The sequence below is a fragment of the Anoplopoma fimbria genome, chromosome 20, assembly GCF_027596085.1.
Source record: "Anoplopoma fimbria isolate UVic2021 breed Golden Eagle Sablefish chromosome 20, Afim_UVic_2022, whole genome shotgun sequence".
Lineage (NCBI taxonomy): Eukaryota > Metazoa > Chordata > Actinopteri > Perciformes > Anoplopomatidae > Anoplopoma > Anoplopoma fimbria.
In genome coordinates, this window is record NC_072468.1 from 3,009,289 (window position 1) to 3,024,256 (window position 14,968).

The 14,968-nt window shown below is 38.1% G+C and overlaps 1 protein-coding gene across 1 annotated transcript in view; it reads left to right on the forward strand.

The window, feature by feature from the left end:
- Window positions 1-14,968, forward strand: part of col14a1a (collagen, type XIV, alpha 1a) — a 115,546-nt gene that overhangs the window by 80,985 nt on the left and 19,593 nt on the right. Inside the window, exons 34-39 of the mRNA XM_054621031.1 lie at window positions 303-461; window positions 2,926-3,003; window positions 3,955-4,041; window positions 7,857-7,910; window positions 10,116-10,211; window positions 10,761-10,814. Coding sequence (XP_054477006.1) covers window positions 303-461; window positions 2,926-3,003; window positions 3,955-4,041; window positions 7,857-7,910; window positions 10,116-10,211; window positions 10,761-10,814 — 528 coding nt within the window. The remainder of the gene's footprint in view (window positions 1-302; window positions 462-2,925; window positions 3,004-3,954; window positions 4,042-7,856; window positions 7,911-10,115; window positions 10,212-10,760; window positions 10,815-14,968) is intronic.

Sequence of the window (14,968 nt, forward strand, 5' to 3'; positions counted from 1 at the left end):
AACAGAGGTGATCACAAATACAGGATCTGTGAAAATGCTGCACTTAAAATTATGAAACAACTTTGTTTTATTGACTCTGTCTATTCATTGTTAGTTCTTATTATTTAAAGCAAAAATGATGACTCTAAAAATGTAAAAAAAACGATCTTGCTAAAATACAGCCCATCTATGTCTCTTTAAACTGTTGCTGTTTTACCATAATCTCATATGGGTCAAAACCAAAAGTAAATACATTTTTAAATCTAACTGTTGTTATATAAATACTTATATCTTATGCACCTTATTCTCTCCCTCCCATACAGCTCCATGTAACCATCAGCAAGACGTCTGTGAAGGTGGTGTTGGATTGTTCTGTGGTTGGGGAGAAATCCGTCAGTGCTGCTGGTAACATTACCAAAGATGGAGTGGAGATCCTTGGAAGAATGGTTCGGTCCAGAGGCAGACGGGACGATTCTGCTCCAGTAAGTATGAATTCTTGTCTGCATAATTATTAGGTGCACTCTGAATAGAGGGTGATTTCATAGCTGTATGTTAAGGGTTTACAATGGTCATGGAAATTTGATAGGTGTCCTCCACACTGGAAGTACATTACCTGTACATCCCCCATTTTGATGCATTACAACCTGGAATAAAACTTTTTTTGTATTTTATGTAAGGGACCTATACAAAATAGTCAAAATGATGGTAAAAAAAAAGAAGAAAAACTGAAAAGCAGTGATGAATTCACCACCTTTGCTAAGAAGCCCCTAAATGAGATCTGGTGATAGAGTGTCATGTTATCTGTCACATGATCTAACAGAGAATTAAATCAGGTATTCCAAAATGGAAAGAATATGGCACCACAACCAACCTGCCAAGAGAGGTAGGCAAGGAGGACACTGATTTGAGAGGCAACAAAGAGACAAAAAATAACCTGAATGATGGGAAATTGCCACAAAAGAGATTGGAATATCTGTCCATAAGACCACTTGAAGCTGTACACTCTGCCATTTACCATAAAGCTGGGCTTTATGGTAAATGGCTGGAAAAAGCCATTGCTTAAAGAAAAACATGTTTAGAGTTCCCCAAAAGGCATGTGGGTGACTCCAAACGTATTTTCTTCAGCTGTTCTCACAAATTCATAAAAATAAAGGCTTGTTTTTAATATATCCTTCCCCAGCAGCTAGATACAGTGTAAACCCCAGTTTAAGAGAGAATACATTAAATTCTTATTAAATCAAATCTGGCTGTTTTAATTGCCCCATGTGCATTGATTGCAATGATCAGTCAGCAAAGTGGTTGTGTAACCATGGTGGTCTATAAAATGAAAACTATCAATATCACAAAACATTTTAGTGAGTCTCTCAGGGGAGTTTATTTTATTTATTGCAAGTGGAAATGTACAAAATGTTTTACATAAATTTTTTGGGCTGTGCTTTACCCATTAAGTAACACAAGCACTCAAAAGCCCCTTGGCACATGCAGGCAGGGAATAAGGTGAGGTATTCTGGGCTTCTGCTTTTTAGCTGTTCCAAAGAAATTCATCAGGTGGAAAATGCTGAGTGAAGGAAAATAAAAAAGAATATGACATTTTCTTAATTTATCTCCAGATTCTCCTTTACAGGCCAGTAACAGTTATTGATGCAAAGTATGTTGTATCTGTCAAGTTCGGAAAGGTCTTAGCAGAAAGTAACCTTTTTGAAAATGAAACCTAATGGTTGCTTTGTTTTAAGGCTCCACAACAAGTGACATTTCTTATTATCTAGAGACTCTTATGTTGCGAGTGTTGTGCCCGAGCTTAAGGATTTTCAGCTTGGGGGTTGATTTAGAGGATTACAAAAGTGACACTACATCAGAATTAATACATGTAATCATATAATGACAATCGTGACTTTTTTCATTGTGATATTTCAATCAGTATTTCTAAAAACCCTAAACTGATCACTTTAAGTCTGTATCTTTCGGGTCTCAACATTAGTTCCAGTTGAACTTCCTGGCTCTTTTCAGTAAGAAAGCCTACATATAATCACCAGGATAAGACTGTTTCACACAGGCTGCATTGCAGGCCTTTACTCTTAAGGAATTTTAAACATTTGATTCAAATATCCTTTTATTTTCATATATTTTTTGATATGACATTTGACAGAGATGAGGTCGACTGGATGTTTCTAAACTTGGGACTTCTGCATCTTTCTTAACTAAGGCCAACGGGGGCCCTATGTGCCCTTAAATGACAGTGAAACCTGACCAATGGCAAAATGTCTCCATACAGAAGCCTTCTCTTAGATTATAATTGTGTAACTGAAACAACTGCCCATTTTTTCAGTAGCTGACAGAATCTAATCCAAGTCTGCAATAATGTGTGTGTCTGTATGTAAGAGTCATTAGGTCTAAGTGGTAGTTTTTCTATAGTTCAAGTTTTATCTGTGATGTATATGTGTGTAAGTTTGATATAGATCCTTTGTTTGAGATTTGGGGAATGAAACATTGGGTTTCTGGATGGTTAGAAATACAAGAAACTACTCTTCTAATGAAATAAATGAAAACAGATTATGTCAGGGGGCTGTGTCTTCATCATAATGATAAACTTTGAATAAGACACAAGCCCATAACCTAATTTATAGCCTGTTCTATAGTTTAAGATAAGCAGAGCCTCCCTTACGTTCATTTTACTTGTTGAAGCTATCTACTTCACATATCTCCCAGCACTTTTCATCTGGTCATTAGAGCAGCCAATCTATCTCTGTTCTTTTTTCTTATCGACACAGAAAGACCAAAAAAACACATTGTTATGAAATACCATGGTTAATATTCTGTTTGCAATGTTGCCTCTGTCTTACTTCTGAATTTTGAAATGTATCTGATAATATTATGTTTGCAATATTAATGGAATTGGTTATTGTGTGTGTAAGTAATGTGTGTATGTGTGTGTGTGTGTGTTTATAGTTCCAGCTCCAGATGTTTGACATCATCTGCAGCACATCCTGGGCCAGCAGAGATAAGTGTTGCGAGCTGCCGGCATTGGTAAGAAACTTAACACATGCACGTACTCTCTCACACATGAATTCTCACACACTTTAATACATGGTTTTACTGCCTCTCCTCTCTTAGGGTGCAGTAGGTTAGGGCTCTCGATATTACAGCCTTAGATGATTGGAGTGATAATTTTGGTTACGATCAAATTGAGTTATGATGAAACTAGAATTAAAGCCAAATTACTTGTAATTTTTATGAATGGCTATTAGCTAGCAATAGTGCCAGTGGTCAGGTGTGTAATTTAATTTATGTGATGGAAATGCACCTATGGCCAATGTTGTCTATCTCGTACATATACATACCAAAGACACACACATATATAATAGCAACAATTATCAATTAACACCCCAGGCATAAAACATACCCACACACAATACTGATTCACTGAGTCACCCGTTAATTAGATACCTCTCTGCAATCTGATGGAACCCATTAAAGCAATATTTTCGAGAAGCTTTTTTTGACATTCAGAAAGGTCAGAAACGATTTGGTTCGATTTTGTGGTAAATGTTCAGCCGTAGTTTGTGGTAGTACTGGATTGCATTTCTGACTTTCACATTTTTTGCCCACCCCACATGCAGAAGGGGCCCAGTATATTAGAAACACCCCCAGTATAAAACAATATCATAAACTCTGTAATTCTAACTTTCAACACATGTGCAGTTTCCTTAAGTGTCGTTTTGATAAAATATCTTATCAGTAGTCAAGGGAAGCAAGCAAACTTTGATTTGTTTAAGTACTACAAGCAGCTCAGACAGTAAGAAAGTCAAAAACTTGATCGTGAAACAAGCTGGAACAATAAGCATATTTTTTCATCGTTATCTTGTTTGCTGGCAAGCTCTATGGGAACTTAGGTGAAGTTTTAAAAGATGGAGCTCACGTCTTGCCTGAATACACACCAAGTGCATGTACACTAAATGTATTAATGTGTGTTTTTAGAGAGTTGAGGAGCAGTGCCCCTCCATGCCTCATGCCTGTACCTGCTCCCAGGACAGTAAAGGACCTCCAGGACCTTCCGGACCCCCGGTAAGTGCTCACTCATTCTTTTAATCTGTCATTTATTCTTTCATTTAATAACTTATTCAAACTCTTTTGCTCAATTTGGTATAATGACCATCTTTTTCACTCTATTTCTGACTTTTATGGTGTGGAACTCTTTATAGATTTCTCCTTCCATCACTCTGCATTTGTTTTTCTGCTATGTCTCTACTATATCTTGTATTCATGGTAAAGATACCTCAATTAATTTACTAACACATTTTCTCGTTCAGAGAATGAACGCATCAGTTATTCACCTTGACTGTCTGGACTCGCTTAAAAAGATTATATTTAATCCAGAAGAAGTGGACAGTGCACGTAAACTTCTGACTCAAACAGCCACTCTGACAGCTAAGTAAAAAAGTTAATTAATTTTTGTTAAATTCACAATTGAATTTGACAGAAATAAAACAGTGTAATCCAGCTCAGTTCAATCGTCTTCCCTCAAGGGGTATTTTGGTGTAAGCTGATCTGCAAATATAAAACCACAGAAAACATAAATTTATTCATGCAATCTCGAAATACAAAATATGATAGTGTAAAGATTTTTTTAGAAAAATGCAAAAGTTGATGACAGGGACAAATCTCTACCCGACCAACAGTGTCCACCACCACAAAGGCACATCATATCAAAAAGTCCAAGTACATGTGTCAGTGTATACACAATGTATGTATTATCCACACACATTAAGTCTCTGGTCACTGATTTCTTAATGTATTTTAATAAAAACTGTGAAATGTAAAATTACAAATCTTTTGGCGTTTTCACTGGAGTGGCAGTGTGTTAGAGAGAGAAGGGATGAGCTTGGGGAGAAGCTGTATTTCTCTCACGCAGTAGCAGGTAAAACCTGATAGAGGCTGAGAGATGAGAGCAAGTAAATTAGCTCATTTACAGCCTGAGACTTTTGTCTATATTCTCCTTTTCTGTTTCTTTCTTTCTTTCTATCTTCCACTCTGCATTTTCCATTCCCTTCTCTCTTCTTTTCCCCCTCTCTATATCTGTTTCATTTTCTCTAATTTTCTCTCTCTTTGTCTCTGTCTTCACCCTTGGGTAACGATGGCGTGGGAGGGGTGTGGATCAACACCAGTATAGTTTGAGAAAGTAATTATATGAGGATTCCATTTATCACAGCCGATTACAATCCCCCCCAATTGTCATCCCTGTCCGACGAGCCACATCCACTTACTCTTGTGTAGGGTTATGTCCGCAGGCCACAGCCCTCCCTTCCTGTTTTCTAAGTCTTTTCGTTTTTGTCTTTGTTCCTCGTTAACGTTTCACTGTCTTGAGACCAAAAACAAACAGTATACTACAAGCAATTATGTCAGCTAAGCCATGAAACATTTGGAATATTTCTAATGCAAGTTAAGTTGGTTCAAGGGTTGCATTTAAACTACCACTAGTTTAGCTTAATTTGTAGACATTGTCATGCAATTTAATCTCATCATATTGTTGAACTTGTTATCAGAAAAAAAAAACAGTATTTAAGACCTAAGAGTAAAGACTTTTCCCTATGTTTTTATTCATATTTATCCACTCTATGCTGTGCATTGACTTGTGTCGCCTTCGTATCTTTACTCCTTTTCTCTCTTTCACTCTCTTTCCAAACCAGATCAATAACTGTACTGTAAAGCTTTCATCTCTTTATTTTCTCTCTGTTTCTTCTTTCCTCTGTTTTCTCGTTCACCTCCACTTCATCCACACGCCTGAGGCTCTTTTTTCTTCTCTTTTTTTATAATCACTAGAAGCCCTTTTCTTTGTGCGTCTGTCTGTCTGTCTCTGTCTGTCTGTTTCTCTCACTGCCGTTAAATGGGCTTCTTAAATCACATTTTAACTGCAGCATATTGGTGGAGATGAATGGTTTAATAGTGAAATCATAGCCACTTTTGTGCCTAAACTGCACCCTATAGTGAGGGGGGGTTTGAGGAAGGATGAGAAGGCAGTGCCATTCCCCTTGTTAACACAATTTAATAATTGTTAACACAATAAATGTATTGTATCCCCTGTGGAAGACAAGCTTCATACAGAGAGCAAGTCTTAACAGACTGTGAAAACAGAGACTTTCAGTATCAACATTTGTTTTTGTGCTGCTGAGACTTTGCTCACTGTGTGAAGAAAGCAAAATAAATACCTGGATCCATTGGAATACCTTATGCAGTATCTAAACACACAAAATACTGTCATGAAAAGACAACTGGAAGGCAAGTGAGCTAGAAAGCAAATAATTGTTAAGAAATTACTAACGAACTAAAGTTGTTGCCATCTGATCATGGAGATTATTTTAGCTCCAAACTTTCCCATGATTTTTTTTTTTTTCCATAAAGTATTGAATGGATTTATCTAAATATTAGACTGTATTTTGGCAATCTGAATTATGGCTACAGCAGAAGTCTTAGTATCACCATCCAAAACACAGTTTTTCCTTCTTGAGAGTAATTTTTGTGTTTGTGTTCCCCGTCAGATGCATGTCTTTTCCTGTCTCGCACAGCAGCAGACCTCATCAGTTTTTGAAATCTTTGAGTCATGTTTGAAATAATATTGATTGGCCCAACTGAATTGCAATCTTTGCTGCCTGATTTGGCACAGACTCAGCTCAATACTGAACATCACTCAGCAATCAATCTGACATTAAGGAAAACAAGACTTGCGCTGTCTGCCATCTCCGTTTGAATTGTGCCCATGCTGTTCCAGATCCCAGTGTTGTTTAAAAAATAGAAAATTGCCTTTGGCAGCAAATTGCTCAGTTAAATGATAATAGCGGTGTACCTTTTTTTATCACCATTAATGGCCCATGAAAACACAATTAGTCTTATTGCTGCTGTTGGAAGCTAATTTTTGTTTTTCTGCAGGTTTGCCCATCCTCTAACAAGTCATGGGCTAAAATTGTTTGCAAAAATGCATAAGAAACAACTTGCAGAGACAAATTGCGGAATTGACGTACAAAATCATTCATTTTTAATAGATTTTCTATTGTACAATCCTTGCATTTGAACAAAAGTACTGTGATTTTATCCTTGCCTAAAGTTTAACTGTGTCTTTTTGCTGCCAAAAGGAGAACTTAAAAGACTTTTAAGCATTATTAAAGTTAACCTTATTTCATTTTTCAAATACCATATGTAGTCCATAGAATTATTGGTTACTGTCCTCTGTCCTTTCGATACTGGCTGTTTAGTGATCGTTTTCCAGCACTACTCTACAGTTGATGGATGCTGATGGGGGATAAGCTAATGACTCCAGAATGGTAAAGCAAACCGTCAAACTTAAGTCTTGGGTCAACAGTTTGGTGGGTTTCACCACATCTGTGTGTCTCATCTTTTATTCCTCGCCCTTCTTGTAAACATCCCTCCTGTCCCCCTCTGGCTAAATACTATAAGAACTACTTAGTCACCCCACATTCCCAGGGGAGGGCAAACACAGGAAGAGGAAGTATCCCAGATGAATCAATGTTTAGCAGATGTGTGTTTGTCCCTAGATAAACCTTTTGGCTGTTGGGGTCAGCCTGAGGTTTACAGCTTCAGACTGACTTACAGATGCAGCGTGATAAAGTGGTGAGCCCAGTGGGGCAGTTTACAGCACAGATCAGCGTTGGCCTCTGTCCGTCAAAGTCATAATACATTCATATCAAAGTCCTGTGCACTTTTATTAGATCTTTTAAAATGAAATCCAATTTACATGTTTAAAGGGAGTCTGAGGGAAACATATTTTTGCAGAGGAATGTCTAAGCCAATACTCTATATCTAGGCGCACAACTTGCAAACACTGACTTTGTCTTGTTTTTACTTTGTGTGTTTGGCCTGTGTTTCAGGGCGGTCCAGGCATAAGGGGAGCCAGAGGAGACCGAGGAGAGCCAGGAGTCACGGTTAGTAAAATGCACTTAGACCATTTATTCTTCTGATAAACCCACAGCACATACTAAGTCTTAAACTGTGTCATGTCCCTAACTGGGGAAGAAGAAACACCCGTATAGTAACAGGCTGGCCGGACTGTATTTCTCAAACTGGGTAGACAATGATTTCACATTTTATAATTTAAATCAGTTATAACTTTACTTGAGGAAAAAAAGGAGGGGTAAGTTTGAAACTGGACGCAAATACACCTCACCCTGTTCCTCAACAAAAATAATGGGGATCCCACCAGACTAGCAATGAGACTCGCTTATTGTACATTTTACTCATAATCTAAACATGCTGGTCCAAACATGCTGGTCCAAACCTCTCCCTTCAGGGACAGAACAGCCCCCATCCCAATGAGAAAAAGGAAAAGAAACAAAGGGTCTTTTCAATAGCGGCCCCTCATTCCTACAGACTGGATGTGAAGCTCCCTTGGGCTGAAAGAAGTGGTCATTCTGGAAAAGCCTTTATCAGTTTTCAGGCTACCTCATCTTCCTATTGGACTCAGATATGAGGCTCTTATCGGCACTCTTACTATCCTGTCCTTAATATACACAGTTCCAGGAAATCCTGTCTTGAACTATTAATGAATGATTTACTGTATAGTTTGCATCTGCTACAGTTTTGCTATGCCAATCTGTTCCAAACTCTTACAAACAATCCAGCTGTGGCAGTCAATAAATGGCCTGATGCTGTTGGAAGTTTCTCAATACCAATAGCCAATTCGCATGTTTGTAATGTAATATTAGATTTAAGAAGATATGTTTTGAAGCTTTTCTTTTTTTTAAAGAAACAGCAGTGGTCTTGCCACTAGACACGCAGGGCTGTCAATCAACAAAATAAACTTGTTTATCTCAACCATATGTCGCACTTTGACAAAGTTGAATGACAGTGTATCGAGTGAAGTGGCCCACCCAGAACTTAAAACTTAGCTCATCACAAAGATGAAACAAAGACAAAATATTTTTTTTATACAGCCCATATGTGTTTTATTTGATCGGTGTAATCGTGTTAGTTTTGGAGGGAGATGTGGTTTTCTGTCATTCTGGCACACATATACTCTACAGTACATACGTATATAATAATACATGGCTGCCAGATCACACTTGTCTTAGCTCAGCAGTATTTGTACCTCTGCAGCCAAGTTTATTTGAATAGTCGGATTATTCTGCTCTATGAAACCAGCTCCTCCATGAAGTCATCCTTATTCATTCTCACTAATCTATCTGAATACATTAGGTTACAGTAAAAGCACTGATAAATGGGAAAATAAAGTGCAGTTATTAAAATAAACCTTTCAGTACTTGAATTTCAGTCATCTGTAAATCGATTCATCTGTTTAAGTAGTTCAGTATATTTTAGCAACATTTATCATTTGTTTCAACATGACATAAGACATTTCAGTTATCTGTTTATTCTCCCTGCCACACTGAATTCATTTATATCTGATCCGAAGTTTCTTTTGATCGTTTGCATGGATAAGAAAGACATGAAGCTAGTTACTGTAAGGTTTAACAATAAACCATAAATACAGCCAGAGTGAAGGTTATTTAGGCTACCCCTGCTACTGAGCCTACAAGCTAATGCTGCGAATCAGTGATCATTGGCAGCAATACCTCTTTTCTGACCCCCATTGTAGGAACGCTGTCTACAGCTCATACACATGGATCAAATAAGCCACGACACCGGCACAACCTGCTTATACATAGATGGACAAGTGTCTTATTCTATTTCCTGTTATATATCTCATTATGGAAGCTGCCAATGTGGCAAAAGCCCCCCATGCATGTTGTGATGATGTTGACCAGTGTTTGTAGTTCTGAACTTGATGGATATTTTATGTGTTGAATAGTTTAATACTTTTTTATATGTTTATATTTGTTACCTTTTTTCTAAAATCTAACTTGAATGTTGTTTTAAGTGCTACTTTAGTTCCACATTGTTGTTACTGAATAATTTAAAATGCATTTCATGAATATGTGATATTAATGAGCTGATGAGGCAGAGGAGGAGCTCTTGATCACATCACATGATGCTCACATGGAGTTCGCTTAGTGGTCATTGGATTAAAGATGTTACCATTTCCATTTTTCTTGAGCACTTAGATAATTTCTCATCCATCTTGCTTTAAAGTTTACAACAAAAAGCTGAAGTCCAATGTGTTGTTTTCATAGGGACCTCAAGGGCCAGTGGGAGAGATTGGCCCTTCTGGACCCTCAGGACCGCCTGGGCCTCAGGGACCCAGTGGTCTCTCTATTCAGGGACTCCCGGTAAGTCAGTGCTCGTGTGTGTTTGTATGTCCATATTGAAATTCAGTATAACACCACATCTTGGATATTCCCACAGTTACAAGTTTAATATGACAATAGAGTACATAGAATACATTAATATTAAATAGTTAAAATAAATTCAACATTCACACAGTTATTCTTTCTTGATGGAATGTGTTAAAGTATGAAGAAGAAGGGAAAATAAACTGGTACAAGAATTAAAATCTATGTAATAGTCACAAAAGAGTGCTGTTTGCGATTTCACTCCCACATGTCTCCAGTAAGGTCACAAAATGTGTGCATTAGACACAGACTTAGCATTGAGCTGTCAACCTTTGCCACCATAAACTGTCAAATGTTGACGTGTGCCTCAAATAGACTTTCAGACATTTGGTGGGATCTTGTTCAAAGCATGCTCAAGCTGTTGTGGAGACTTGTGGTGGCCCAGCATCTTATTAAGATAACTGATGTTGATTTTTCCAGTAATTTGGTAGCTATTGGTGTGACCACTGGTTCAGCTGAGGTGTAATGACTTTGTTTGTTTTACAGGGTGCTTCTGGGGAAAAAGGAGAGAGAGGAGAGATCGGTCCAGCCGGACTAATGGTGAGACAAAATTATCCCCCCAAAAATTACATTATTATAGTGAGATACAGAGGTGAAGTGGGTTTTGAGGCTTGTTGATATGATTCCCAAAATCACAATATAAGGTGGGTTTTGGGGCTTGCCCGGAGGGGCAACTCTTTTTCAATTTCTCCTTTTGTTTTTGTCTTAACTAGAGGAGTATTGGGTTATCACAAACCCAGCAGTATGTGTGTGTGTGTGTGTGTGTGTGTGTGTGTGTGTGTGTGTGTGTGTGTGTGTGTGTGTGTGTGTGTGTGTGTGTGTGTGTGTGTGTGTGTGTGTGTGTGTGTGTGAGAGAGAGAGAGACTATGTTTATAAATTGTTCTCCTCTGTTTGTATGCGTGGAGAATACAAATGAGTCTTATATCCAATATCACTGAGGTGCCATGGCCCTGCAGGCTCAAAGAAATGAGACTTGTTGCCCAATAAAGGCATTACTGTAACTTTTTAAAATATATATTAGACCAGCCTTACTTACAGATATTTGTTAACTCTTTATAAGAGTGGTTTTCTCTGTAAATTATTAAGCCAAGTAACTGTTGCTCCAAAGGCTTTTTCATGTGGAATAACTTTTGAGGTGAACAAACCTTAAGTGTACAAATGTTAAGTTGTGCAGGTGCAACATGTTTTCACGGAAATACTGCATTTTATGGCATAATACATTTTTATATAATAAAAAAGATTCCACAAAGTAATAGGCTATTCAAAACCAGATATGTTGTGCTGCAATTTGGCTTTGTTACTGCCTTTTTGAAAATATACGCATAAAAAAAACTTGAAATGATTACACAGCATCCACAACACTGGGTTATTCTTGTTTTGTTAAAAGTAAAGGGCCACAAAAAAGTTATACATTCATCTTAATCAAAACTTAATTACATGCAGCTATAAACTTTAAAGCATAATGTCTGTATTAACTAACAACAGTTTGGATTTGTTATCCAGTTTTGTGAAAGAATTTAAGACCAGGAGAGTTAGAGAGATATGAGGGGGATATGAAGGTTCAAGCTGCACTGTGTGTCTATGTATGTGTGCGTGCCCGTGCACTTACCTGTGTGTGTGTGTGTGTGTGTGTGTGTGTGTGTGTGTGTGTGTGTGTGTGTGTGTGTGTGTGTGTGTGTGTGTGTGTGCGAGGGACTGTTTTGTTGCTGACACGTGCACGTCGTCACAGACACAGAGCTGCCTAATGGAATCATCAAGATGGGAATAATCATTAACAGCGTCTCTATTATTGGGCAGTGAACCAATCAGAGGTAATACTGAATTAATTTAATGGAGTTCTACTGGGAGCCCTGAACATGACCAAGGACAGAATCAATGTTTCAGTAACTCTGACGAGGAAAAACCTAAATTGTTCAATGAAGATTCTGTCATTTATGTGTCTTTTTTTATTTTCATAAATTCCTGTAAAAATATATTTCTTCACACATTGCAAAGGGAATGTGTTGCTGCTACAGTGGGTTTGGTTTGCCTCATACTTTTCAAAGGCCTTCACAGCTGTTAGTTGTTCTGCTTCATTAGAAACCTGTTCAGGTTGAAGTTGGGTAAAGCTGTGCTGGAATTATGTAAGGTCACCAAACTCGACGTACCAATATACATTTTTGTAAATTGTCTCACCTTACATTAGGGCTAGTCCATACACACACACACACACACACACACACACACACACACACACACACACACACACACACACACACACACACACACACACACACACACACACACACACACACACACACACTCACACTGACCTGAGAATGGATTTAATCAAGCTAATTGGGTGAAATCATTGTGAGATTGTACCATGGGAGTGTTGAGCCTTCCAGTTGATCCAGAGTTTCGGGGTTTGAGTCTGTGCTACTTCATTCCCACTATATTGGTGAGTTAAATATCAAAGGCATCATTAAGGTAACATAATACATTTTCATGATGTAAAAAAATATATAGCAGTTTACAGGGAAATGATAACACAGCACCATTCCGTTTCTATTATTGGGCTTACTCAGGCAACAGTTTTTGTTAATATCCATTATAGTGATATATAATAGTAGGTTGGGCTTATAGGGGATATATCTTGCAACGTATCTCATATGGCTGTCTTCACCTTTTAACAGCACAAGTTGTATAAACCTTGGCTTATTATGTAGCAGAATCCTGCCTGCCAGATAATCTTCCTAATTCTTCTCAATCACTTTTACTGTCTTGGCTTCACCTCATTATCACCACATTTTTAACATCAAAATGTCCTTCAGAATTTAAATCAAGTGTACAAAAACAGATATCGTGCCACAAAGCAGACTACTTTCTTGTCATTCTTGTACAGTAGATGTCACATGACATTTATTTTGCTGAATGTACTTTAGGTGATTTCTTGTTCTTGTTTGAAAGTGGAGAATGCTGGAGCCAACATCCCTAGAAGCTCTATCAGTTCCATCACAGTCACACTAGATCCTGATGCAGCACTATTTGGTGCAGGTCTGTCCTGCAAATACTTTTGCTTTGAGAAGTGAGCAGGAGCACTTTTCAGACACAGTATTTATCTAGGTGCATCAGTTAGTGTTGTCCATTGCTGTGTTGTCTGAGGATCACAATAAATTGAATAAGATGGTGGATTCCATTATCAGCCCAGATTCACTGGAGGATGTCACGGAGCTGAAGTGTTAACCAGACTGACTTGGCTCGAGGTTTTCCTGTGATGGATTTTCGAACATCAATATACAGTATATTATTAGAAAATTTCAAATGTGCTCATTAAGTTGCCAATGTTCATGTCAAAGGTTACCACCGTCACTCATAGTTAGAAGGTCATGATCTTTTTGTTTGCTGTTTTATGTCTTTATATGCCCTCTGGTGAATGGACAACCTTTTTTTTTTTAAATGCCTACTAGCCACTTTATCCTGGGATAAGTTTCTACAACACTGATCTGTATAGGGATAACAAATTTCAGACGAGTGGATGAACTAAATTCATTACAAGCAGATTTAGCTGCAATTAAGCTCTCCATGTGGAGCTGACAGTGCAAAAGTTTTGATTTTGAGAGACAGCTCCTACATGGAGCACTATTATTTTCTTTCCACACCAGAGCACAACTTGTTACAGTCGCTGCTTCCATCAGCCGATCACAGGTCATGTCGAACTGATACATCGATTTGCCTTCAGAGCGCACTGCAGACACACACACACACAATTACACACACATTTCATACTGTACTTTAAGATTGTGGTCATCCTCTGCCGGGAATCTTTATCAATGTTTTAGAGTAGTGGCTTTGTATTGTAGTAATGCTGATTCACTACTTAAATGATTTAGAAAGTTTGTGTTAATAGGGTCTTGATTATACAAAGCTAAATAAAATGTTTTGGAAAGGTGTTTATTTCAGCACTGATGCAGATAAACAAACAGAGGCAGCTGTAAAGACAATTTGTTGTTATGCTGATACTGATGATCATGTTCCTGGTGATGTTAGATTGTTCTCTCTGGGTTTTTATCCATTTTGAATTACTGTTCTGTAGACTGGCTCATGAAACGGCTTGAATCAGTCTCTTTTGTTGAGAGATTTGTTAGTTGATGAGACTAGAATTCAGTCGCTGATTGGAAGTCATATTTATAGTTTGAGAATTTTTACCACACCTGTTTAATTTTCACAGATTTTGTAAGAAAGGAATTATAACAATTTTCATGAGGAGAGAACAACTAGTCACTGAACCAGCTCACAGAGAACTGCAACACTTCTTGATGCAGCACTATCTCGCTCTCTCTCTCTCCGCCTGCATAGTCCTATTAATAAAAGCTGGCAGTGCTGCCCCGTGCCGCACTATGTTACTGAGTAATAATGTGTTTTGTCAGAGAGAGGAATATGAATGTGTGTGTGTGTGTGTGTGTGTGTGTGTGCTCAGTGGGGGAATTGTAGCTTCCAGGGCCCTGTTGTAATATACGAGGGACCACAGAGAATATCACAACTCTAAAACATCAATTACCTCTCTCGCTCTTTCTTTCCCTTACCCTCTTTCTCCCTCTCTTCAGCTCTCTCTTTCTCTCTCTCTCTCTTTCTCTCTCGCTCCCTCGCTCTCTCTCTCTCTCTCGCTGCAGTAAATACAATGTAACCTTGTCATCAGCGTCCCCTCCGCCTCT